Source organism: Apostichopus japonicus, chromosome 22, assembly GCF_037975245.1.
Source record: "Apostichopus japonicus isolate 1M-3 chromosome 22, ASM3797524v1, whole genome shotgun sequence".
NCBI classification, from domain to species: domain Eukaryota; kingdom Metazoa; phylum Echinodermata; class Holothuroidea; order Aspidochirotida; family Stichopodidae; genus Apostichopus; species Apostichopus japonicus.
In genome coordinates this window covers 13,060,916-13,086,351 of record NC_092582.1, presented here as the reverse complement: position 1 = coordinate 13,086,351, position 25,436 = coordinate 13,060,916, and the positions used below count along the sequence as shown (strand labels likewise).

The window sequence follows — 25,436 nt, the reverse complement described above, 5'->3', positions numbered from 1 at the left end:
TCAGTGTTTTCACCTTGTCAGAGAAGCACTCAATATTTAACACACTTTTTTTTCTTCTTTCACATTCAACAGGGAAGAATGGTCGAAATATTTTGGGCCTCGAGACTTGGTGACGTACTCTGTGAATCCCCTCTTTGTGTTTCCGACCCACTACACGGGAGAACCCAATTACATCAGCGATACGGAGACCTCCGGTATCTGGGAGGAGGCCCTGGACGACACGCCCACCGGCGAATCCGCCGAAACAACGAAAGACGGAGAAGCCCTGGAAAAGAAGGACGGAGAGGACAAGGTGATCTCGAACGGTACAAACTCACAGTCGACGATTAAGGAGGAAAAAGAATTACGCAACGTTCCCAGCGTTGAGGGAAAGGAAGATTCCGTCAAGGAGAGCGTAGACCATACAGAGTTATGACAAAGGTCTCGAACTGATGAGCATTCCACACCCTTCTCTTCACCTCACAGTTTCTAAAGGATATTTCTGTTGTAGATCAACATGGTAACGGGCATTTGCAAACAAAAAACTAATACAAGTTTTCCAAATTTTCTAAGCGAAGAGGGTGACCTAGTTTCTCTTAATAGAACTTTTTTTACGACATGCTCCTTTTATAAGAGGTGAAATTTCCGAGGCTATTGTAGACAGTTAAGCTTCTATTACATTCAGTAAAGTCATACTGTTTTGGAGTGCTATGTGGAGTTGCCACCTGCTTGAAAGAAGCTTGAAAGCTTTTCTTACAAAAAAATAATCTAAAAATGTTTCATGCGTATTTTCCATTTATTTAATCAAAGGTCTTTAATAAGTGTAGCTGTTTGTGCATCAATAATGGCAGAAGCAGCGGTAACTTGATTTCCCAGTTATCGAACTAGCCTTATTTTCATATAGAGTTATTGCCTTTCAAAGTTCATTCTTTGACCATAATTAAAAAATCAAGAACTACAGTATGATTATTCAGTTCTGTGAGAAGCATTTCTCTTAAATATGCAAATCTTTACTCGAAAAAGCACCAACCTTTAAACTTTTTAATATATACTTGCTTTTGTTAGTTTACACACAAAGTACTTAATTCTACATGTGTGATTAAAATTATTGTAATTATTTTGCCCATTTTGAAATGATATCATTCCAGGCTAGCTACTTAATTAATGTGACAATAATCATGATTAGATTAACAAAAATCAAGATGAAAAAACAATTAACAAAGGAAAACTTGAAATAATCAAGAAGGATGTCAGTCTTGTTTTGTTAGTTTACGCACAAAGTACTTAGTTCTACATGTGATTAAAATTAGTTTAATTAATTTGCACATTTTGAAATGATATCATTCCAGGCTAGCTACTTAATTAATGTGACCATAATCATGATTAGGTTAACAAAAATTAAGATGAAAAAACAATTTACAAATAAAAACTTGAAACAATCAAGAATGATGTCAGTCTTGTTTTGTTAGTTGACACACAAAGTACTTAGTTCTACATGTGATTAAACTTATTGTAATTAATTTGCCCATTTTGAAATTATATCATTCCAGGCTAGCTACTTAATTGTTGTGACCATAATCGTGATTTGATTAACAAAAATTAAGACGAAAAATAATAAACAAAGGAAAATTTGAAACAATCAAGAAGGATGTCATTGCCATAATGGTTGCCAAAGGCTTCTGGTGGGAGGGTGGGGGGGGGGAGTGGAAGTATTTCACAGACCAGCATAATGCATTCTTACCATCATGTGAAATTTATAATTTTTGTTAATTATTTTGGAATTAAAATTCAAGTGTAAGGTACCTAAAGGTAATGTCACAGTTTGGATTATGATTCTAAACCAACAGAATCCCCACTTCAGTGTATCACAAGGATCTGCTCCAGCAAATTTTTCATGGAGTGCCATCATTACATTTAACATGACCATTACGACATAGAAAAAAAATTAAATCAAAGATTCACAGTTGTGCCTTGTTATTATAGTTTTGTAATAAGTAACAATTTTGAACGTTAATAAGTACCTTACCATTTACGGCAAGATAAGATGTAAATGGCCAATCAAACTGCACCTTAAAAAAAAAGAAATGGATAAAACAGATGGGATTGGTTAGCTTATTTTTCGTAATCCAAACATTCCCATAGTTATGTAATTGCATTACACAATAGCCCCACCAGACGTATGAGTGCATTGCAGAATTACATGTTAATGTTCATTTTATAGCTATGCAATTTTACAAAGAAAAGTACTTTTGAAGTCAGCTTTAAGTAACGTTGCTTTTACTCGCTCTGTGTCTTGTTTTATTCTATGATAGTGAGTTTGTTGCAGTGAAAGTAACTTTTTGCATTAAAAAAAGTTGTGATTTTTCCAGGATTTTTTCCCAGAAGGTATAAAGCAGGGGTTCTCAATCAAATTGTTTAAAGAGGGCTAGAGAAAAATCATTGATTGGAGCAAAGGACCCAGACAGAATCAAAATTTGACTATATACCTAGATTGAGTAACGTGCAGGATTTGTCCTGTCGGCCGCCTCTATGGTACCCCTTGTGTAAAGGCATCAGTAAGATTACAAAGTACAAGATTGTTGCCTGTCTTTACATATAGCTGTAGTAACAGAGTGTATAACACTTCTAATGAGGATGGAAGTGTTGATGGCTTCCTGGTCATTCCTGTGTCATTACACTAACCTGTGGCAGATCCGGCATTTTAGAAAGGAGGGAATGTCGACCCTGATACTGTTGTAGTGGGCTTTCCATGAAGGGGGGGGGGGGGCGGGCGGGGGAATCTGGGTTAATGTTAATATGTCAAATGGTGCATTCCAATGCAAGTTTAGACTATGAATTATTTCTATTCAGCCATAATTAGGTTTTTATTGCAAGATTGTGCTAGTTACCATTTCTTGTGTGTGTTAGGTTGAATAAGGGTGAATGCCACCCCCTCCTCCTCTCTACTAACTGCACTTTAATATAAATAATAATAATAATAATCAGCAGTTATTTTTACGACGCTTATGCCACCACAAATGTGGGAGAACCCCACAAGGGCTTATGTATTACAACTTACACGTCGGGTGGCTGCCAATTCAACATTTTAACTCAAATTTGGAATATATCAATAAAAATTGGAATATTATCCATATCGAAACTATATATCCTCTCACATAAGTATAACCGACATTAAACTTTCCCCCTTATCATTGCAAAAATGTAGTATTCAGTTATGATTAGAAATAAATCATAAGCTGACCAGAAAACAGTAAACAGTTGAAGGAAATTTCATATGTGGTAGTATATTTAAAAAAAAATTCTGTGTGCTTATATTTAGGTCTAAGGTTCAGGGTGCTCTAACAGTGTATATATTTGCAGGTTATCGAATGGTGGTTGCTTAAACATAATGTAAAAGTTTTCATATCACTACATAATGTTATCATTTGATATCTGTTGTTCTAATTTTTATATTGTTTTCCCACCAATTTTTGCTGTATATCCAACAAAAAAACTTAAAAAAAGACCCATTTCATTGATATTTTTTTATTCTTATAACCCTTCTACAGATTGAATTTTTAATGTCACTAGTCTTTTACCATAATTGAATATGATCCATTGGTTATGCATATATCAATGGAACAACCCTCAACTTTGAGACGGGATTTCTTACGCTCTGCTTTGGTTCAAGGTTAAGTGGACAGAGTATATAATTAATGTTTACTTGAGTAAAAGTATCCCTCTCTGGAAATGCTTCTTGTTTGTAGCTGGTCTATAAAGTAACCTAGAAGATGGTATTTACAATTTTAACTACATGAACTACTATCAGCACATTTGCATCCCATGAAACTGATTTAACTGGGAGTTCAATTACACAGTAACTGAGTAACTGATATATAACTGATGTATTTTTACCTGCCATATTTAATGGATTCAGAACAAACCTACCAAAAATTTATGCCATCCCGAATCATATTTTTCAGATTGAAATTTTGATTGACTTTGGGGCTGTCTGGCATCAGGGAGTGTAGATCCATTTCCAAGATTGGAAACTGACCAATCCAAACCCTCCGTAGATTCAAATGCAATTCATCAAAGATGTACACAATTTGGCCTGTGTATGATGTACTTCATCCTTTCATCGCAACCACGTACTTACCCGTTTAACCGATGCTTTCCAAACAAGCAAATTTGTTCTTAGTATTCCAGCAGTTTCGATGAATATAATTTGAGTATTTCTTTGCAACGTGTATGACTTTGAGCAAGATGTTCATGTAAAGTGTTTATTCTATGATATGTGTCTGAATAAACCAGGAACATGTACTACTTTAGATAACTTAAAACAAGACTTTTCAAATTATTGCATCTTTTATTTTGTCTATGCATCCACTAGCAATTGAAAGAGGGGCAACATCATATTTTTGCCACTAGTTTTAACCACTGAAGGGGCCACTGACACCTATCAATTGAGGCCCTTATCTGGCACCAGTTGATGTATATATATGAATGCACCCTGTAGTGAATTTTGTTTACATTGTATTTTCATTTGGGAGTAATTTATAATACCACGTACCATTTTATACCATAAAATAATTAACATGTTGCAGAATTCATTCATATAGTGTCAACTCCTCATCCCCACCGCTCCTCCTTTGCTTTCCTCAAATCCTCCCATTTGTGGTATTAACATGGTAGTATATTTATATATTTTTGTATGCTTTTATTCTAATTAACTGCACAATTTCTTAATGCCTTTTAGGTTTGTAGTAAAGAAGTTGCTACTCTATCTGCAGTATTAACTTTGAATTTGACGTATTATAAAATTCTTAAATTTGTTTCCAAGTCCGACCTTGTCAGTATGAGGTGCTTACTACACTATATAATTAACATTCTATATATTTTTTTATACCATCTTATCATGCCTGTAATAAGTTTCTACCCAATGTTTTCAATAACACCCTACCATGTTTTTACATCCAAATTTTCAACAGACTTGGCAGTAAACCAAATTTTTATTCTGTTGTAATAGCAAAAACATGGCAAATAGTTTTCATTATAGAGGAAGTACAGTATAACAGTTGTCTATTATAATGTAATACTTACCACATTTACCTATTGGCTGGAAAAATTGCTTGCACAAGGCTAAAAACTCGAATAAGACAGGAAGATTTCCCTTATTTGATATATATTTGACAGGGTCAGGGAGGGGGGGGGGGGAGTCAGATTTCAGTCCATGTCAACCATCAAGTTCTCCTTTTATTCATATTAGTGAACACAGTGATGTTATGTTACAGTATCCAATAACAATCTGTGCTCATTTAATATATTGTGTTCCAAGAGTTGGTCTGTACATCATTCTTTAAGTGCCTTGAAAGATATTAAATTGCTTAGAATTACTCTGTGGTGTTCTAATGCAGTAACAAAGCAATGGAATCTCTTTAACATTGACCAAAACTTGCAATTTTCAAGCTTTTTTGCATTATAACTCCTGATATTATTAAAGAGTCTGTTGCTAATGGGTCGTAACTGTATTTCTCTGTAAAGATATATTTATATAAATGTATATATAAATATGCAGTTCATCTTGCCATCACCCATGAAATAGAGTAGTTTAGCATATATTAATGATGCATATATTAGCATATGGCACATATTAATGAATAGTAAATGATGGTGACTATGAATATTCATACCATGATACAGAGTAAAGTCTCCTTATATTATCACAGTTAAGGCTTAATTGTAAGGATATTACCTGTAGAAAGTGCACTTTCAATGATTCCTTTTCCTCCAGATATATCCTCCACTTAGAAGTATGTTACTTATGGATATATCTCTGGTGGGGAAATAGATCATTGGTTGGTCCAGTAGAAATCATGATGAACTCATTTAAATATACCATTTTCAAAAGAGATAAATTTACATATGTGTGGTTAGGGAAAGGATACTACAGAGAATTGCCTTTCCTAACCTTTTTTTTTAATATCATATTTATAGGACGAAGTTGTTTTGAACTTGGGTACTTGGTTTTGTTTACTTGCCCTGAAATAAGCAAATAGAGAACAAAGAAAGCACAAATTTTTATAACATTTTCTTATTTATTTCCTGTTGATGTCAAGAAAATTCTTCCAGTTATAAAATATTTACATTATATACATGTTTACATCTTGAAAATTATCCTTTATGAAGCCTATGTCCCTTAACCCCCCCCCCTCCATGGACAAGGATAGTTGCTGCCATTCTTACAATACAACACTATATAAAATTCACTTTTCAGTGAATTCAAAAAATGATTAATAAAATCAGGAAAACCATGGCAGATAGAGACACACATTGCCACCACAAATAATAACTTTCAGAACTGATTTGTAAGAAAGTTTGTGGATCCTTCTTCAGAGAAACTAGACTTCCTTTCAAGTGATACAAAATCTGTAGAAGGCGGTTGTACTTTAAAGGAATTTAAAAAAATGGAAGTTATAACCTCAAAGGGACATTAGTTGTTGCACATTAAGACATCTGAGATTTATGATTTACTGTGCAAGTCTAAAAACAATAAGCCTCGATCCTAGTAGTAATTTAAGATTGGTCTAAAACTACAAGCAGCATGTCATGATATAAGTCACAGATTTAAGGTCAGCAGAATACAGTGCCAAGAGAGACATGAGTTTAGTATTTCAGGAATTGTTGTCCCGATGTTAAAACTATATCAATGTGTGTACTTGGTAGACAAGGAAGCTCATACACATACCCTATGTGTCAATTACTATCGGAGTGTAGGGTGACCCTACACTCCGATAGTAATTGACACAACTGTCATTGGGGACACCCAAAGGACACCAAAGGCAGTCAATGAGATTTGGGAATTGCTCATTAGAAAACTGCCTATAAGAATAATGACAGGTGCTCTGCAGAGTGCAGGCTTACTTTCTTCAAAGGATCAGTCTTTCATTATTGTCACAATTCTAAGCAACAGCTTGGACTCCTACACACTACAGATCTGTGTCTGCAGCACTAAAATAGTACTACTCTTAAAGAGGTACAAAACTGACAGGACTTGTAGTAATAACGGCTGTAAAATTATCCAACAAGTGTCTTTTTCTAAAGTTTCAACCAACTTTTGCTGCCTTCAGCCACAATACCACCAAGCTTTGCCTTGCCTTTTCTTCTGGTACATACTTAAGAGTGAAGTCAACTCCATAAAATATAGCACTCCAATGGTTCCGAGAAAGACATTACTTAAATTAGGACTTGTTACAACAGTTGCCTGTAAAATCTGCAACAAGTGTCTCTGGCAAACTCGGCTTCCTTTGGTCACGATGCCAGGCAATGCCTTGATCCCTCCAGATAACCGGTAACAGATTCCAAGCAGTGGCTTTTGATTCCTCCAGGTATACTCCACATTAGAGACTAATTAAGAGACTCATTGCCGACAGCTCTCATGGAGTGCTGAGAGAGTAACAAAGTCCCTCCATGTGGGAGGCATGTTTCCTTTAAGAATTCTGCCACACTTCTTACAAGGCATTGTGAATAGTCTTAAATAACTGTTGAGCCACAACTAGAAGGAGGAGAAGAAACTATAAACTGTTAGAAGTTATAACTTTTAAGTGTTGTTATTACTGTTGAGCCACAACTGAAAATGAAGTTATAACTAACGTTAAACTGAAACTAAGTTATAAATGAAACTGAAGTTTTAAATAAAACTGAAGTTATTACTGAAGTTCTAACTGAAGTTATGACTGTGTAAAAGTAAGTTGGCCTGACATTTCCATCCTAGCAGGATCTTCCTCCAGATGCTAAATGAAGATCCTGCATGAAGATCGAAACCTCAGGCCAACTTACGTTTACACATTCTCTTACACAGGCTCTCTAGTGGATAAGATGGCTAATAATTCGACAGTTACTTACCATAAATGACTTGACTGATAATTCTGGCATGGTCATAAAATGAAAATTAAGCATAGCAGAGGTTGCATGGTCTGTTATCTATGAAGGAAAAATTTTAAAATATGAAATTTGGGGTTGATCAATACATTTTTATGGTGAAAATCTCTGGCATAATAAGTTTGGATGAGAAGTCTTGAAACACACTCTAAGGTTCCACACTGGCTGAGAATTGGTTTGGGGTCTTCATTATGGTAAAAAAATTAACCCTTCAAGGAGAGCTACACTACCTAAGAACATAAGCTGTTACTTTATTCCTCCAAAATCATAACAGAAATGAGGACACTGGCCTAACAGTGGATCACATATTGGTTTTATCTTATACAATCCATCTGGCAACAGGGAAAGGACTTCAAGAGAAATTTGGTTTTGTGTTAGAGAAAAAAGAAAAGGGAAGCATCATTTGACCTTGACTGGTTTAAAGCTATAAATGTATGCACTTCTTACTTTCAATTCATTACTTGTTTTTCTGATTTGTATATAATTAATACCTACCTTTCTGAAGACAGCATACTTTGATTGTGTCCAAAGGTCCAACTAAACAAAAGAAAAGGAAAAGTAAATAACAACCAGCACAATGGTGAGCTGTCAAACAGTCAAATTCAATTCTTTTTAAGACTAACAAACAGTTTAAAACTGCAAGAATGATTATTTACCAGGCACATAGCTACGGGGGACATTGAGGGGGGACAGGCGCCCCCCAAAATTTTTCATTATTTTTCAAAATTTATAGCTCAATAAAAAAAAGTAACGTTGTATACAAACAGAAAAATGGAATACAGCTGTGGGTAAAAGATGGAAAAGAGTGAACAAGTTGGCATCTAAGCCCCCTGAGATAAGCAAACTTTTCTCAAAGGGGATGGGGACACCCCATTCCCTTAGACCCCTCTATCCTGTATTGATGTACTCCATATCAATTACTCTGGCTACGGGCCTGACATTTATAAGTGAAAAGCTTTAAAATAAGTTACACCTGTTTCAACATAGAATTATGGTTTCAATACTTGTGGAAGGTTACTTTAGATTGGTAATTTGTTTAGCCAGCCATGGCTCTAACAACATGATGAGTAAACGTCCTGATACTCCCATTACCAAATGAAATTTACCTTTATGCATTTTACCTTAAAAAGCTTGCTATGGTATAGTGTTGGAATAAGAACATTTTCCACAAACATTTTAGCTTGGGCATAATTTATAAATAGATTGGTTGATCTGCCTATGCTGAGGATAAACCTAATATAAATATTGCCATAGCCTATTACAGAGATGAGATGTGTGTAATAACAACACCAGTACTCACGGTGCCATCAACCTGTAATATGACTTCATGGTGGGCTCGAACGATCACTCGTTCGATAATAAAACTTTGAAGTACCAAGACCACCTGTAAAGTTCTTCCTAAAGTAACCTGTTGAGATAAATAAAGAACATGAATGCATTCGTACACTACTTTTTTAGCTTAAGCTTAAGGATTGATACTTAAAAATAGTTCTCTAACTACTCGAAGAAACTTAAAGAAACTTTAAGAAATTGTGGGAACTCAGAAAGAATCTCCAGTGGCCAAGATTTTCTTATTTTGTAATATTAGTACAGCCTTATGTGGTTCATCACTAGTACTGGTCTTGAGAACAGGAAAGCAAGGAATAACTGAACAGCATTTTTGTAGATGAAATAATAGGTAACAGTTAATCCCTGTATTTACCATACCATAAATGAATTATGAAATTTTAAAAGGTGCATGGCACACATTGGATATTTGAAAATTTGACATGGCAGGTCAAAGAACTTCATACTGTAATTCTATAAAACATTACAAGATAAAACTTGAACAATTTAAATTGGAAAATTTCAGCAAAAAGAATTGTGTTGTGAGTTTATCTGACCACACTTCATTTTTCTATCTTCTGTTAATGCTCATAATCCCAAAAGCAAAACCTATTTACTTGCCATTCTTAGGTTATAATGAAAGTGTTTGTTTCAAACCTGAAAAACATTAGGTGACTGTTGAACTCTTTTCACCTCTACACTTGTGTAATTCTTCTGCCATGTGTCAAAAAACTTGTCAACATGTCTGTATGAAAGAAATAAATAGAATAAGTTTATAATATTTTAGCTATGTTGTTACAGCGAAACACAAGCAAAGTATTGGCCTGTTATCATGGGAGCTGCAAAGTAAACTCTTTCTTAAGAAATAATCATTTTAATGACTACTAGCATCTTCAGCATTGTCTTTATGGTGTCTGGAGTTAAATTACATGTGGAAAAAATCATACAGAATTGACATGATCAAGCAGCCTTTTGAGTTTGGTTAGCATTTTGAAATATTTTATCACAGAAATGAAAACTTGTTGATGAATAAAAATTGTCACCCAAAATACTTCCTCTCCTCTCCCCTCCTACTTTTGTAATTGCTTTTACTAGCATGGACACTTTAGTTAGTGAACTGTATCATTGGTGGGGAGGGTACAGGATGGACGGAAGCACTGCCTGTGTAAAAGATTGCAAGGCGCTTTCAAGGGGCAATGTAGGGAAATCAGTTCCTGTCACTTATTAAATTTGTTCATTTGCACCATCTTGATATCTGCCATTAGACCCCTTAGCCTCACACACCACCTCCTAACCCCCCACCCCCCCCTTTGCATCCTGGAACTGGTTACACAAGTGATACAATTACCTATGAAGAGACATCCAAAGAGAGTGAAATATCTTAAGCACCACCTCCCTCCCTCCCCCCTCCCTCATCTCTCCCACACATCATGCCACTGGTTATACCATTAAAAGTGGCACATTTACCTTGAAGGGACATCCAAAGTGAGCAAAATATCTCATAAAGAAATTTGACATCTGGTTTGACTTTACACTATTACATAGTCTGCATAAAGGTTTTTAGTGAGAACAGCAACATGTCAACTACAGCAACATTTGATTGTGGAACTTACACAGGGTTATAGGTGTGACTGGATGGCGGTGTTTTCCTCTTCTTAGAAAGTACACTGATGTGTCCATAGGTCCTCTTAGGTGCTTGTCTGTTCAGGATACTGTCAGCGGCCTGTGCATGTTCTCGAAGCTGGATGTCAATACAAAGAAAAAGTTACTACAATTTAAAACATTTCTTTGTAACACTTGTATACCAATACTATATTGTCATAAGTAGACTAGTAAATTATAACAAAATAATATTACAAAATATTCAGAGAACTGTACCCCACGTTAAAGTCTTTGTAATGTAAAATACATTTACCTTTGTAGACCACTTGTAAGTCTGTAACACCTGTGGATATATTGGAGTCTTGTCTAGTACTGGATCCAAGCTGATTTGACCAAGGTTTCCCATATTGGCTGCCTCTTTTAATGGTTGTAAAGAGGCAATGGATGTCTCCAGCTCACTGAAAATAAATGTCACATCAGCCAGTTATTGGAGGCTTAAGCAAAACTATAACAGGTTCACATAAATTACCATTTAGTTAGCTTGAATTTTTTGGAATGGCACTATGAGTAGGCTGGCTTAAACCTTGTTTCGAAAAGTAAGGACCAGTAGCTAAGCCTAGGTAACAGAAAGGACTAACTTGTCAAACTTTTGGTTATGGTAGGCCTACTGTACGTAGCAAGATAGGTATATTTATAGGTAAAAAAAATATATGTCACCAAAACGATTCTCATATCCAATTCCAATAGGACTTATTGCTGTAGATGGCCAAAAATTCAACACGACTTCTGATTTTTATGTGAAAGCTTTTATCTTGATATTAGTTAAAGAGTGATTTCGATCAAATTTTCTGATGATATAGGTAACCATTATGGCATTGAATAACAAAAAGAATTAGACTGCCACAGTTAGCCTAGCTTGAAATATTTTATCTTGAGAAATTAAAATGGCACAAAGAACTGAATACTCCACTGATCTGAAATTCACTTCGAAGGTATCAATCAAACTATTCTCATTTATGGTCCATCACCACTGTGACTTCACGCAGGGATATAGAGGGTCAGACTCAGAAACTTGTCAGAGTAACCTACTCAATTATTTTTGTTAAATACTCTCCATCCATGCAGCCAACATAAGCAGGTAACTTTTATTGAGTTGTTTGTTCTTTTCCGATCGCTCAAGTGTGATAGAAATTTCAGGATAAGTCAAGGCCTTATCTTTTTTTGTTAGTTCTCCCGACAATGAATTCAACGTTTCTTTTATTTGTTACTGATCCGTTGAATTCTCCATACCCTGGCCTTCCTTACTGTATGCTAATATTAATAAGACAATGCGCAAAGGTATTAATATCGGTCTTACTCAAAACTGTTTTTGACACCGACCAAATCTTCTTGAAACTGCTTTACAAAGCCTTTCTTCGCCTCTCCTTCATCTTTGGAAGCAGTGATACCCTGGTTTAGATGAGAAAAAGTTTTCGAAACACCAGTTCGTAACTTCTGTATTGCTGCAATTGAAGACGTTATCATGAGAACATTTTCTTTCGTGACAGCAGCCATGATAACCCTAAGCTAGGCTAAGTTATACTACAGAATACTGTAAACTGCTCTGTGTGGGTTTGAAGTATGGTTAGACGTCAACTTGCCAGTCTGAAGCTAGTACAACAGTCAGCGGTACATTCAACCAATAATGCAGCACTCATTCACTACTTCCCTCACAACACTGGCACTAGCATGCGAAAAGTCGTCTGCTGACCATGATAACGGTATGTTCAATTTTTAGACCTAACTTAGCTATGGATGCTATTATGAAGTATATATACGTAACATTTCAAGTGAATTTGTATAAAGGAACATTTGCGATTATTCTTCACGTCAGGTTTTAACGTTAGGAAAACGGTCATTTACTGAAATTTGATAATAAGTCTCTAACCAATTAGGCCTACCTAACTTAGAAAGGGCCTAAAGTTAGGCTAGCCTATGCAAACCTTGGTACAGTGGCATAGTGGTACTGTCAGGTCGTAGCCTACAGGCCTAATTACGCAGGAGTCAGTTGTGGCTAGGCAGGCCCTGACTAGACTAGCGTTAGGCCTAACGGATACTAGCCTATTAAGAATTACGTTTCCCAAGTTACTGTCAACTTAATGTCTAATCTCTTCTTAACAGTCCTTTGCCAAGATCAAAGGCACTATAGACTTAGTAACTAATGGCAATGCAGGGAAAGAATATGAAATGAACACATGCCAAACTTACCTGCTTTATTAAAGAATTATAAATCTAATATGATTATTTTTTCTGGAGGGGTGGGAGATAATTGATATTTGACTTGAAGTAGGCCACTAGACATATGAAGTATAAGCTATAGCATAGGATTATGAAGTATGACTATGAGTTCTTGGTTTCCATGTCACATCAAAATGTACCTGATATTGATATTGAAAGAGATATAAAAGCCAGTCCTGAGGTCTTTGATAAAACTGTGATTGCATCAAGCATAAAACCCATTGAGTATTTGTATATTTTTTAAAGTGTTGTTTAGCTATTTTTTCTTTTCTTCTTTGTTTTTGTCTGTTATCTGATTCAGATATGGATTCCAAACAATCCTGGAGAAAGCAGCAGAAAAGGAAGATACAAACATCTTCCAGTAGTTCAGTAGAGCAAAAAGTGGAAGCTTTATTTAGAAAGAAGTTTCACTTTACAAGAGAACCTGACTGGTGCCTGCCTAATTCTTCCCAAATTTTTAGCAAATCTACATCACAGGTAATAGAGTTATTAAAATGATTTGATGCTGAGCTTTTGTGTACTTTGCAACTCCATTGCAATACACACCAAATGAACAGATACATTGATGGTATCAAAGAGGTTAAATAACTTTGCAGTACCAACAGATCTTTGCATGCATCTTAAGGAAAGTCAAATTGTCTGTAAAGATCTATTGTTTTGCACAGGACAAGTATTAATGTTGATTCTTTCATTTTTGGATTTAAATTGATGTTTTTCAAAAAATGTGAAAAGGAAACTTCAAAATTTTCACTTTTCAGTAATTTATACATATATCGCATGATTTTCATCAGCAATCTCTGCTACAGTGTATATGTCAGTCTAACAAGTTAGAGAAGTTAGAACTGCTAACAAACTTGCACATTTAAGCATCTTGCCACTCAGCTCAGTTCAAATCTTGCAGCCAGGATATACACTGGATTGTAAGGATAATCTTTACCATAATTTATGCAGTAATATAGGCTACACTGAATAAATGTGACTTTCCATTTGTGGAACAATGCTGATAAATTCAGTGCAGTGTCTTCTGTCCATTGTTCTAAAACACACATTATGACTGACATCATTGAATATAGTTTATTGTTTCTTTGTTTTATAGCCTTTCACAAATGAAGTTATTTCAGCTCTGCAAGATTTTAAGGCCAATCTGAATGAAGTCAAAGGTCAGTTGAGCGATAAGGACATCTCAGAATGGCACAAACATACAAGTTTAACCCACAGAGGAAACAGAATACTGTCTCCTGGCTGGTCCAACCACCAAGGTTACGAACTGAAAACCCAGGCTTGGTTTAAATTTCACGAAATACTTCAGCAGTTTAATATAGTACCACGAGAGACGGACAAATTTTGTTCAGTCCATTTCTGTGAAGCACCAGGAGCCTTTGTTACTAGCCTAAATCATTACTTGAAACAACAAGGATACTTGATAAAGTGTGAATGGAAGTGGTTGGCTAACACCCTCAATCCATACTACGAAGGGAACACCAGTGATAAGGCAATACTAGACGACAGGCTCATTAAAAGGACATTTGAGAAGTGGTACTTTGGGGTGGATGATACTGGCAATTTAATGGAGCTCTCCAATTTGGAAGGACTGGAAAAGAAAGTCCACAGTGAGTTTGGAAACGTGCAGTTGGTAAGTCCATCTATTATCAGGATGATTCTGTAAAACTTAGTGTTGTTGGAAAATTCAGTGGATTTGGTGGGAAGTCAGTGAGCAATGTACCTTTTTGTACAAAAACAATATGAAATTTGTTCTTATTGTGAGCTACAGTAACTACTGTTTTGGAAAATGCTTAATGTAATTCTCTAAATTAGGTAAATAGTTTAATCAAATTTTCATTTTTCCAATTACGGAATCTCATGTACACACATTCCATCGACAACTTGTTACATGGGCCATGGGTTATGATATGGACCATTTGTGTGACTCTTCTTACAAACATCGATTTTTAAAAATTTTTGAGCTGCATTGTAATATTTTACCTCTTTTAAGTATGTCAAGCAAGTTATACTTATCTGCAATTCGACAACCAATCTTGTTGGCGTGTGGAACTGGTTTACAAGTCTTGTTTTTGTATCGTTAGGTTACAGCTGACGGCAGTGTGAATTGTCAAGATAATCCAGCAGAGCAGGAGACTCTGGTCCACTCTCTGCACTTCTGTGAAGTCGTGGCTGCTCTCACCATCCTACAGCAAGGGGGATCATTCCTTCTGAAAATGTTTACTATGTTTGAGATTAACACTGCCTGCCTGATGTACCTGCTCTGTTGTTTGTTCCAAGAGGTATTGTGCTACATAGTGTTTCACACTGATTGATACTTGTTGTACATATATATGCTACTTTGTATAATTTTGATTATCGTTAAAAGGATTTTATGGTGGCTGAAGCTGATTGCTTTACAAAATTGCTGAAACTTTATGTGCAAACAACACATCCTCAAAGTGTTTTATATTTCTAAGATAGGAATTTTCAAAATTTTATGATATTTTGTAAATGTTACCATTAACAGCAGAAGAAAATGCTGTCATCAGGTTGCTTTTAAAAACTTGATCATTTTTTTGAATATTAAAATTCAGGTTTGGATCAAGAAACCAGTGACAAGTAAGGCCGGTAATTCTGAAGTCTACGTGGTCTGCTTAGGTTTCCAAGGGATTGATCCCAAGATGTTGGATAAACTTAAAGAAAACTATGGTAAGATCATGAATACAAAACATATTTTTTATTTGTTTGAAGCATTGAAAGACAAACTATCCAAGCAAAAGAATGGTGCAATGTTATAGGTAAGCATAAACATCATGCTTGTGTGCAGTAAGTGCTTCTATTATGGAAGTTTTAATTTCTTTTTTTGAGGGGGGGGGTTAACTTTGCCCATGGGTGGTGATTGATTATGATGATTGTAACATCTGTCGGTCCAATGATAACCAGCTTAATATTCTGTTTGTTTACTCTCTCCTTGTTCAAGGTCCAACTCTGAATGGAACATTACTTCCACCTTCTTCCATCCCATCTTCATTTTGGTCTCAGTTGTACAAAGCCTCAGAGAAATTTAAAGACTACCAAATGTCTACCATAGAAGAGAACATGAATCTGTATGAAAATCAGGACTTCTATGCCATGGAAGAAATCAAAGAAATTCAACGATGCTGTGCCGAGAGATTTTACCAGACCTGTCAGCCGATACCTACAGCAGAATGGATCTGTCCAGGAAAGGCCATGAAAATGAGTAAAAACATGTCCAGACAGAAGCTGCAAGGAACATGGCATGAGAGACAATCAGATAAGAATATGACTCACCAGGAAGTAGTGCACAGAATGGAAGATGAGTACCGTTCTTCTAAACAAAATGGTGGATTGACTCAAGTGGCCATTAAGGTACCATTTCTTTCTTTTTCCTTTTATTCTAATTATCTATTTTTTTTAATATATGTTTTATATTTTATTTTTATGTCTGATTTATTTATTTACATTTATTTATTTATGTTTTTACTTATTTTTTTTAATTTTGTTCAAGAGCAAACAATTAAATTCTTTGCCAGAATGTGATATCTAGTGTGATTTTACCATCTGATCTACCAAGCATTCGGTTGGTTTAGATCAGAGTTGGGCACAAAATTTATCTGACAAGCCCCAGTAAAAAGTTGCAATGACCCCAGCCATCTGTTGCAATAATTTAGGATGTACCAATTCCTGTGTCAAATATAGATACATGATTTTATATGAACAAAATTATATCAGAAGTTCTACATGTTGTCTATCTATTATGTTGAAATGTTCTATTGCAATTATATACAAACTTCTGAAAGTACAGTATATATTTTATGTCTGCCCTTGCGGTATGGTAGGGTTTTGTAGGTCTTATTAATAGTCTTATTAATATGGTTTGGAAGATTTCTACCTGGGTTGCAGAAATCTTGTTTGCAGGCTACATGTGGTCCAAACACTTTATCCAACTGTGGTGTAGATCCATGCTAAAACCATTTCCTTTGCTGGGGTATGCAGAAAGGACATCAGCTGGAAGGCGTAGTAATTTTGCTTACTTCTTTTGTATACAAGTTGCTGGTTGGAAATCAACTATACTCAGTATGTTTGTAGCATCCTTTCTTCAGTTGTGTTGAGTTGCAAAGTTATTAAATCATTCCATATTGAAAACTAAATGAGCTATTATTTCAGCTGTACATGTATATAAAGATTAATTGATACATCTTCTCATCAACTCTGAATTTTCTTTGACCGATGGAAAACCTTCACTATTGCATGTTCTTTGATCACCTTTCTTCAATTACGATGATGTACATGTGACCACATGTAAGTAAGAGATGGCTATATAAGCAATATTTATGCATGGTGGACTAAATCAGTGCATGTGTAATTTTAGTCATCGTTTCATTTTCTAAGTGCTCATTCTTTTTTCTCTATACAGCGAGTTGAAGTCAGAGATAAAAAGCTGGACGAGTTTGAATTGATAGCAGGGAAACCTCTTAAGACAATTACTTTGTCAGCTTTCTGCTCGTTCACAGTTTTGGAGGATTGGAATATGCTTTGCGATAGATCACCGGTGAGTTCTGAAATTAAAATTGATGTGCTAGGCTCAAGTTTACTGTTCATACAGCCTCACATTACATGATCAATTCCCTCCGACTTTATGTCTAAAACTCCTTCCCTTGTAATAGAAGTATCTATGATTACCAAATATGCAATGTATTTAATGTATTTAAAAATAAATTATTGAAAGTTGAGCAATGTATGTGAGTTTGCATCTCCCAAGCCTTGATAGATTTTTAATAAACAGCAATGTTATATTTTGCATTGTTCAATTTGACTTCCAAACTTTCAAATATGAAATGATGTAAAAACTTGAGTTTAAAGATAATTAATATTTATGGTTTTAAAAAAGCAGTTTCTTATTAAACATTGCAGGTCTTTCAAAGTCTAGTGGATTCTTCCATCTCAGCTTCTGTGAAGTCAGTGAACTGGAATGACCCAGTGGAAGTGAGTATCTTATGGCTTTGATCTTCAGTCACTGCAAGTATTGATGAAGGTCTTTCTATACACACGGCATTGATTTTCTTTACAGTAGTCCGGTAGTCCAAGACGACCGCATTTCTGTTCGCACAACCACATTCAGCTTTAGTAGTTGTTGAATAGTTATGTACAGCAAATTGCTTTGTAATGAAATACCCCCTACAAGGTAAATGGATAAATTGATATTGCCCTCTGTCACTTTGTCATTATAGACAAATATAGTTTTAAGCCTAAGATCCAACTGTGAAGGGGGGGGGGGGTTACTGGCCCAAAGCTGTTGTTCTGTATTCACCAAACCTTGTGTTCTATTCACCAAACCTGCACATACATCTCTCCTACAGTGTACATATTGGTCTGACTTTAATTTTTATTTTGCCACATTCTTCCTGACAACCAAATTTACTGTTTGGAAGACCAACAAGTAAGACTTGGTTGTCAGAGGTGCAACCAGAGAAAATCCTTATAAATTTGCCCTGATCAGTGCATGCCACCAAGTTGCCAAGTGCTGCTTTGGCACAGTGCCTGAGGCTGTAAAGCTTTATAGCAGTTTTTGACATACAAATACTCACTGTTTTCTTATTCATCTGTTTTGTTCTGTTTATTGGCTTTCTTTCAACTAACACCAATGAGTAGGAGACTGTTGGTGTCAAGTTGTTGTATTGTGGCTATTACCAAGGATATATTCCCACCTCCTATAATTTTCTTTTTAACTGTTTTAGAACACACAATTAGGTTGGCTATTTTGTTCTGTTGCAAGCAGCATGATAAAGTTAGCTTCCTGAACTCAGCATTTAACAAAATTATACATTTGCCACTGAATGCGGTTATGACATCAGTGCAAAGTGTTGTATCATCATCAGTAGTGCTAAGGCGAGCTCAGCGAGGACAGAAACCTTTGCGTTGAGCAAAATCTCTCTTGATATTAGTCGACAGAAGTTAAGGTTACTGTTTACATCTCCTGACTAAGCTCTCATTACAAATAAAGGACTGCATTCTAGTGTCTGTCACATTTAGGATATCCTTGTTTCTTCCCATTCTTAACAGCTTGCTCACATCTTTGTCACTATTTTATGCCTTTATGCAGGGCATATCAAGCTGGCCAATTTGTAAGATCATCTGCGGCACAAGTGTTCAAGGAAGCCCAATGCAAGTCAGTTTAGATATCTGTGAAACTGCTGAACTTTCAAAGAAATTTCTAACCATTGAACTACTAGATGGGTAAGTTTTTCTTGAAATTTATTATTTTATCTGTGGAATTAGAAAGCTAAGAGTCTCCAATTTGTGTTTGTCATTTGCACTTGATGTGTGATTAATACAAACATGAAAAGTGGCAACAATGAAAGTGCAATGTTGAGGACAGAATGGAGTCATCACATACTTGCTCATGGATATTCAATTGGTGAAAAAATGTTGGATGATGTCTGAGTTTGATCTATTGACATCTAAGTTTCAGTCATTCTTGTTAGCTGGTCTGGTATAAAACTGCTGCCAAAGTTGCTTTAATTATTTCACAAATGAATTTGGTGGTATTTAACATTGGCTCAGAATTTTTAAACTATTAAAGTACTTTTTTTCCTTCTTTTTTTCCAGGTTAATTTCAAGATTGGAAGTAAAAGTAGATTACATTATAGCAGACTGCTGCAGTTTGACTGATACCTCCAGTTGTGCTTCAGTCTGGGAGTGTCAGTCTCAACATTTGTTCCTGTCTGCACTGTATATAGCTGGCAATGTAGGTTTCATACTGCAAAGATTTAACTTTTTACAACTGTGAGAAAATGACAGTAATATTAATCACTGCTCGCATTATCTCAGCAATAATTGAGTACAGTTCATCTTAAATCTATCATGTTGTTTTGTTCATCTTTGCACCATATGTAGGCAACATTAATTGGTAATGGCAAAATGGCAGAGAAATTTTTATAGAGTCAATGACCTCAGAAATCTTCAGCAGAGGGAAGGGGGGGGGGTGGTAGTGATCAGAAGCCAAAGATTGTTTTTCATGCATTTTCTCTCTGAGGATGAAATCCTAGTTTTGTTTTTTACATTCAAAATAACTGCTGGAAAGAAATTTCAAAAGTAGTTTGTTCTTTGTACATCATTTTCCTCTTCCCAACACCGAACATTTTTAAAATGCTTTGCAGTACAACTTTTGCTAGAAATGTTATGTTGAATATTTTATAACTTCAACCAGATTGTTTGATGAGAGTATGTTACCCAGAAGAGATGAAGATGTGCACGCTTTTATAAATAAGAAATACATATTTTGTTTAGCCCCCCACCCCCTCCTCTCTCCCCTAGGCCTTACATTTGACTCTATATAACTGATACTCTTTCTATTTAAGTCCCTGGTTGTCATTACATTTCATGTTTTTCCTTCCAGATCTGCAATCCAGGAGCTAACGCTGTCTTTTTCTTCCCCGGCCTCTTGACCAGGTTCTCCGCTGGACTTCTGTTCTTACTCAGAATGTGCTTTCAAGAGGTATTTAAACATTTTCATCTTTAATTTACTTCATCACAGAGCTTTTCAACTCCTCCGAATAATTTGTCATTGTTTTATTGTTATTATGAACCCATCCAACAAATACAGTTCAATGTTTTCAAACTTCCTTTTACTTGCTCAGTGTTTGTTTTTTTAATCCAGTTCTGAACTATATGCATGAGTATATTATACTTTAAAAGTCATCCACTGCAACATTCTATTGAAGTTTCTATTACCACTGTTAATTCACTTTAGTCTAAATACCCAGTCCTTGCAGTAGAAGTGCTGAAATTGTCATTAGATCGAAGTCCAAGTTAAAAACACCCTAGCAGAAAAGTTTCCTTTTCTTCAGAACTGTTTTTCATGGTTCATTTAATGAAGATGTTATTTACTTTTGCACCAATTTTTCTTATTTTTCTCTTCTTACAATGCACATGACCTCCATTGGCGATGATCCTCACCTATATCATAATCGTATCAAAATGTTAAATGATAACAATCTGTTCCTCTTGATGCTTCCAAGTTAACAAGCAATAATTATCACAGCTTGTCATTGTTTATCCTTAATTTGAATTATAGAAACCAGTATCTAAAACTCATTTGCCTGTCGAAAAAAATCTTCACCCCTTTGCATTGTTTGTTTGTTTGTGCTTAGTTCTTTGTTTACAGCAACAATCTCATTCAAGATATAATAGGAGCAACCATGTTCACCTTAATCCATAGAGTATATTTTTATTTTTTTTGTTCTCTTCATGACATTTAGGTGACCCTTCAACTGCCACAACACCCTTCTTCCTTCCGCCTTCCAATTATGGTCAATTGTGAAGGATTTGAAATGAGTCTTTCTGTACAGAAGGTGAGAAATTACATGTTTTTTATATTGATATGTGAGTCCTGAACTTACATTTCTATCCATAGACTAGTGAGAAAACATAATTTAAATAAATATTGAAATAGTTAGAAATAAACCGATGCATCACACAATAATTGATGTTATCTCATCGCAAAATGTTACCAAAGTGGGCAAAATTGGTATACAAGTGCAATTACATAGAGCAGGAACCATATTATTAGACATGAGAAAAAACTTGAGAACCTTCAAAATTGTTATGCAAAATTTGAACACTAAATTATTTCCTGCAAATTGTATCGAATGCTCTGCAATATAGCTTAAAGATGTTCAAGTTGGTTACGCCAATGTTGAACTATTTTTATTCTGAAATAAATTATCAGATGTATCTATGAGAAAAAGTTTAAACTGTCCCTTAAAATTTATTCTCATTTCACATTGCTTCAGTTCCAAGCTTATGCATTATTTAGTATTCCTGGGGAAATTGTTTTTCTTGGGGGGGGGGGGGTGGGGGGGAATGAAGTAAGGGTTCATGTCTTCAGGAACATTTTCTTCCCTTTAACTGATATTGTGGCAAATTGAAATCACAAAAAAAGCAGTTTTAGAGAGTTATTATGTCAACCATACCGGTTATTTTCCCTTTAGGTATTATGATATAATGTAGTGAACTAAACTGTGTTGTGTGCAACTCTCTTTGGTGGCAGCAAATACAACCAGGTTTTATTAACACATTTGGGCTTGTCTATTATTTTGAATCCTACAATTTTCCCCACAAAATTATGCTTTTTTCTTGTGCAGATTTTCGAGAGACTTTTGAAGAAATGCATCGACTTGAAAATGTTGGACAATAAAGATGTCTTGGAATCAGTGCCAATAACGACATTACTTGGTAATTTTCTTTAATTTTAAGTATGATAGACCAGTGGCAATAGCCCTGTAGTTCATACCTCGGTATGATGGTAAAGTTAACACTGTAAATTAGTATCAAACAACAAATGATACATTAAGTCAGAGTTGAAACAAGTAATTTTACTTATGAAAATTCGGAGCCATAACCCGTAGAATTCCCACTTCCATGATTTTATCTGTATGGGGAAAAAACTTGGCAATTTCGCTGAATCATTTCACTTTCATAAATTTAGAGACTTATATCATGACTTTAATAGTACAACGCTACCTTAAGGAAGTGATCAGATCTCTTACAGAATACATTAATATTATTTCTGAGTCATTACACCGTAGAATTACCAATTCCATGACTCTGAATTTTATCTGCTGTATGGGGAAAAAACCTGGCAATTTTGTTGAGTCATTTCACTGTCCTATAATTACCCCGAAGTAAAGGAAATCTTACCCCAGGTATCCTATCTGAGCAAGTGGGTTCCAGTCCCTAGGTAGTGAAATCTTTACCCCAGCTCTCTGTAATATGAACATGTCAATAATATTATCATCATTTTCAACGATAGCAACTATTGCTGTACAAAATCAAGCAGCTTGTCAAATGACAATCACAGAGTGGTAACAATTCACTTCATTGTTTAAGGTCAAGCCTGGTCTCTGCCAGTACTCAGTTGAGTCATTGACTCCAGTCACTGTACTATCCATATAGGGAATTAATTCACATACTTCAAACAGTCACTTCAATTTGGAATCAATCATTTTATAAAACGCTCGGTATTCCTTGAAACGATTTTAATTTCTCCTTCTTTATCTTCAGATACACAGTTTCAACGTGACCTGGAAAAGTTTAATGATTCTCACTTGATGCAGAAAATTTGCAGTTTAATACAAGCAGAACTTACTTATGTTTCAAAGGAGGGAGAGCACCATGTAAATGCAGCAGCAACAGCTTGAACTTTCTCAAAGGACTTGGGAGAAGAGGTGTTGGGGTGGAGGGGGGGTCTCTTTCTCAGAGATTTCTTAATATTATGCTCACTTGCCAACTAAATGTATGCCAAAGCTGTTTTCAGTCTTATCTTCAAACTTAGTTAAAACACTTTAGTTTTGTCATGCATGTAACATTGGAATTTCATAAAAGTATTCAGCTTTTGTTCAGAGACTTCCAAATTGATTTTGAACACTAAGAGGAAGTTTGCCTTGTCAAATAAATTCTATAAACCTTCATGGACTATTATCGCTCACTATGAAACTGATGATCAGTAGTAAGACAAATTGTATGCAGTAGATTGTATTTTTCAAGTCACATTTGGTTGAAAGATACATCGTCAGAGTTCGTGATGGGATTTATCAAATCCAGTGGCAAGAGTGGAAAGGGATTCTGGGTGTGGCTGTGTGGTGTTGTATGTATAGACGCAGCAAGAGAGATGCAGATATACTGTACCTATCAAAAAATGTTGAGCCAATGGAGGAGGTCAACGTTAACTCCTCTTTTAATATCTTGGAGATTTCATGATCTCTCACCGTTTCCTATCTATAAAGCTAATACATTGATTTACACAGAAGAAAAAGCCAATGTGAGATAAGAATGGAAAAAATAATATATCAGATTAAATCATACTTTTCTTTAATGTTTATCGTGTATTTTACAGTCTGTGCTTTATTTTTATGCATTGCCTCTGTAAATGTCACAGGTCATCAGAGGTCACTGTCTGAAAACCATGGAAATACAAAAACTGAAAAATTGACGCTTTTGTGAACTTCATACTTTGCAGTACATCCACCCTCATAGCAAAGTATAAGAACCCTATTGTGGAGTTCAACAGAGGTCAAACTCTGAGAAATTTTTAAACACTGTAAATCTGAAGTAATAACTTTGTAGACATAACTCTACAAATACAGATTGGATGAACTGTATACTTGATATGTGGATCCACCTTATCAAATACCCTACAACAAGCCAATTGGTTGCTGTGGAAGTCAAAAGTTAATTGGGGTCAAACTCTGAAAACCATGTTAACACTTGTAACTGGCAAAAGTAAAGATTCATTTTTTGTAAGTTGACCAACCTTTGTGATTGCACAGCCTATCGTTTTCTCTCGAGATCACAGTAGACATAAGAAAAGGGCTAAATCCTATATTCAAGAAGTGTGGATATCCAGGATTTTTAGGGGGGGGGGGGGGGTGAACGACCAGATGTTTTAATAGCTACTCCTCTATTCTACTTGAGTAGAATTAATTCTGCTTAAGGAAAATACCATTTCATTTAAGTAACCTCATATATATCATATTTAACTTTAGTTAAATAAGTAATCACTGAAGTTAAATTATATTTAAAACATAAGTAAAATACAAGATTACTGAAGCTAAATACAATTTAACTTAAGTGAAATTCTATTGGTCAATCAATTCCACTTAAATAGAATACAAGTCAGCTCAAGTGAAATGTGATCAGGTGATTGTTCACCTGATCACCTTGACTAAGTGAAGTTCAATCTAACTCTCGCTTGACTAAGTGAAGTTCACGCAGTTGTTACAATCAATGTGGCAAGCCACCCTGTGCAAACCTTCCCTTAATACAGATGCACTAAATTAGAACCATGCAAGGTGAATTGCAAGATTAAGGTCTTCCTTGTAACAACCCCCCCCCCCCCCCAATTCGTACCTAATAAATCTATCTAAAGTTTTAGATGTCTCTTCAAATGATTTCATGGGTAGGGTCAAGTACTTATTTATGGATAATGTACAATGATATTCAAAATAAAATAAAACTTAGGAAACTGCTTATCCACTAGAAAGCCTGTGTAATAGCATGTGTAAAAGTAAGTTTTTCTTTTAGCCTCTGAAGAAGATCCTGCTAGGATCGAAACGTCAGGCCAACTTACTTTTACACAATGATATAACTTGACGACACAGGCACGAGACATATCAGCGAACAAACATGAAATTCGCTGTAGAGGTCAAGATTGGAAGTAAATGTGAATGGTCAAGGTATTCATGCATTGGTTTATTAGTGATATTTGTGAAAACAAAAATACAGTCGAGACTCCGGCAACAAAACCCCGAATTTCCAACTTTTAGTCG

General features: G+C 35.4%; 3 protein-coding genes across 6 annotated transcripts in view; 2 read left to right on the top strand and 1 right to left on the bottom strand.

The window, feature by feature from the left end:
- LOC139964211 (procollagen galactosyltransferase 2-like) overlaps positions 1 to 6,036 on the top strand; it is a 32,172-nt gene extending 26,136 nt beyond the window's left edge. The window contains exon 10 of the mRNA XM_071965637.1: positions 73 to 6,036. Within this exon, the coding sequence (XP_071821738.1) occupies positions 73 to 415 (343 nt within the window). The 3' untranslated portion in view covers positions 416 to 6,036. The remainder of the gene's footprint in view (positions 1 to 72) is intronic.
- On the bottom strand, positions 3,279 to 12,450 carry LOC139964212 (mediator of RNA polymerase II transcription subunit 27-like). The gene is made up of 8 exons (XM_071965638.1): positions 12,185 to 12,450; positions 11,141 to 11,285; positions 10,839 to 10,966; positions 9,883 to 9,970; positions 9,200 to 9,307; positions 8,395 to 8,436; positions 7,864 to 7,941; positions 3,279 to 7,513 (listed from the first exon to the last, which is right to left on the bottom strand). The coding sequence occupies exons 1-8, from the start codon at positions 12,379 to 12,381 to the stop codon at positions 7,379 to 7,381; spliced, it is 921 nt and encodes a 306-aa protein (XP_071821739.1). The 5' UTR covers positions 12,382 to 12,450; the 3' UTR covers positions 3,279 to 7,378.
- LOC139964210 (cap-specific mRNA (nucleoside-2'-O-)-methyltransferase 2-like) lies at positions 12,432 to 23,972 on the top strand. 4 transcript variants are annotated; one of them, XM_071965632.1, is made up of 14 exons: positions 12,432 to 12,587; positions 13,406 to 13,581; positions 14,201 to 14,737; positions 15,189 to 15,386; positions 15,681 to 15,795; positions 16,067 to 16,476; positions 17,525 to 17,659; positions 18,022 to 18,093; positions 19,211 to 19,344; positions 19,717 to 19,855; positions 20,507 to 20,605; positions 21,369 to 21,461; positions 22,254 to 22,344; positions 23,173 to 23,972. In XM_071965632.1, exons 1-14 carry the CDS (start codon positions 12,512 to 12,514, stop codon positions 23,307 to 23,309), a joined length of 2,412 nt encoding a protein of 803 aa, XP_071821733.1. In that variant the 5' UTR covers positions 12,432 to 12,511; the 3' UTR covers positions 23,310 to 23,972. The 4 variants fall into 4 exon arrangements, with proteins under 4 accessions (XP_071821733.1, XP_071821734.1, XP_071821735.1 ...); XM_071965633.1 differs by having other exon boundaries at positions 12,579 to 12,656; XM_071965634.1 differs by lacking the exon at positions 12,432 to 12,587 and adding an exon at positions 12,609 to 12,708.
- The last annotated feature ends 1,464 nt before the right edge of the window (positions 23,973 to 25,436 follow it).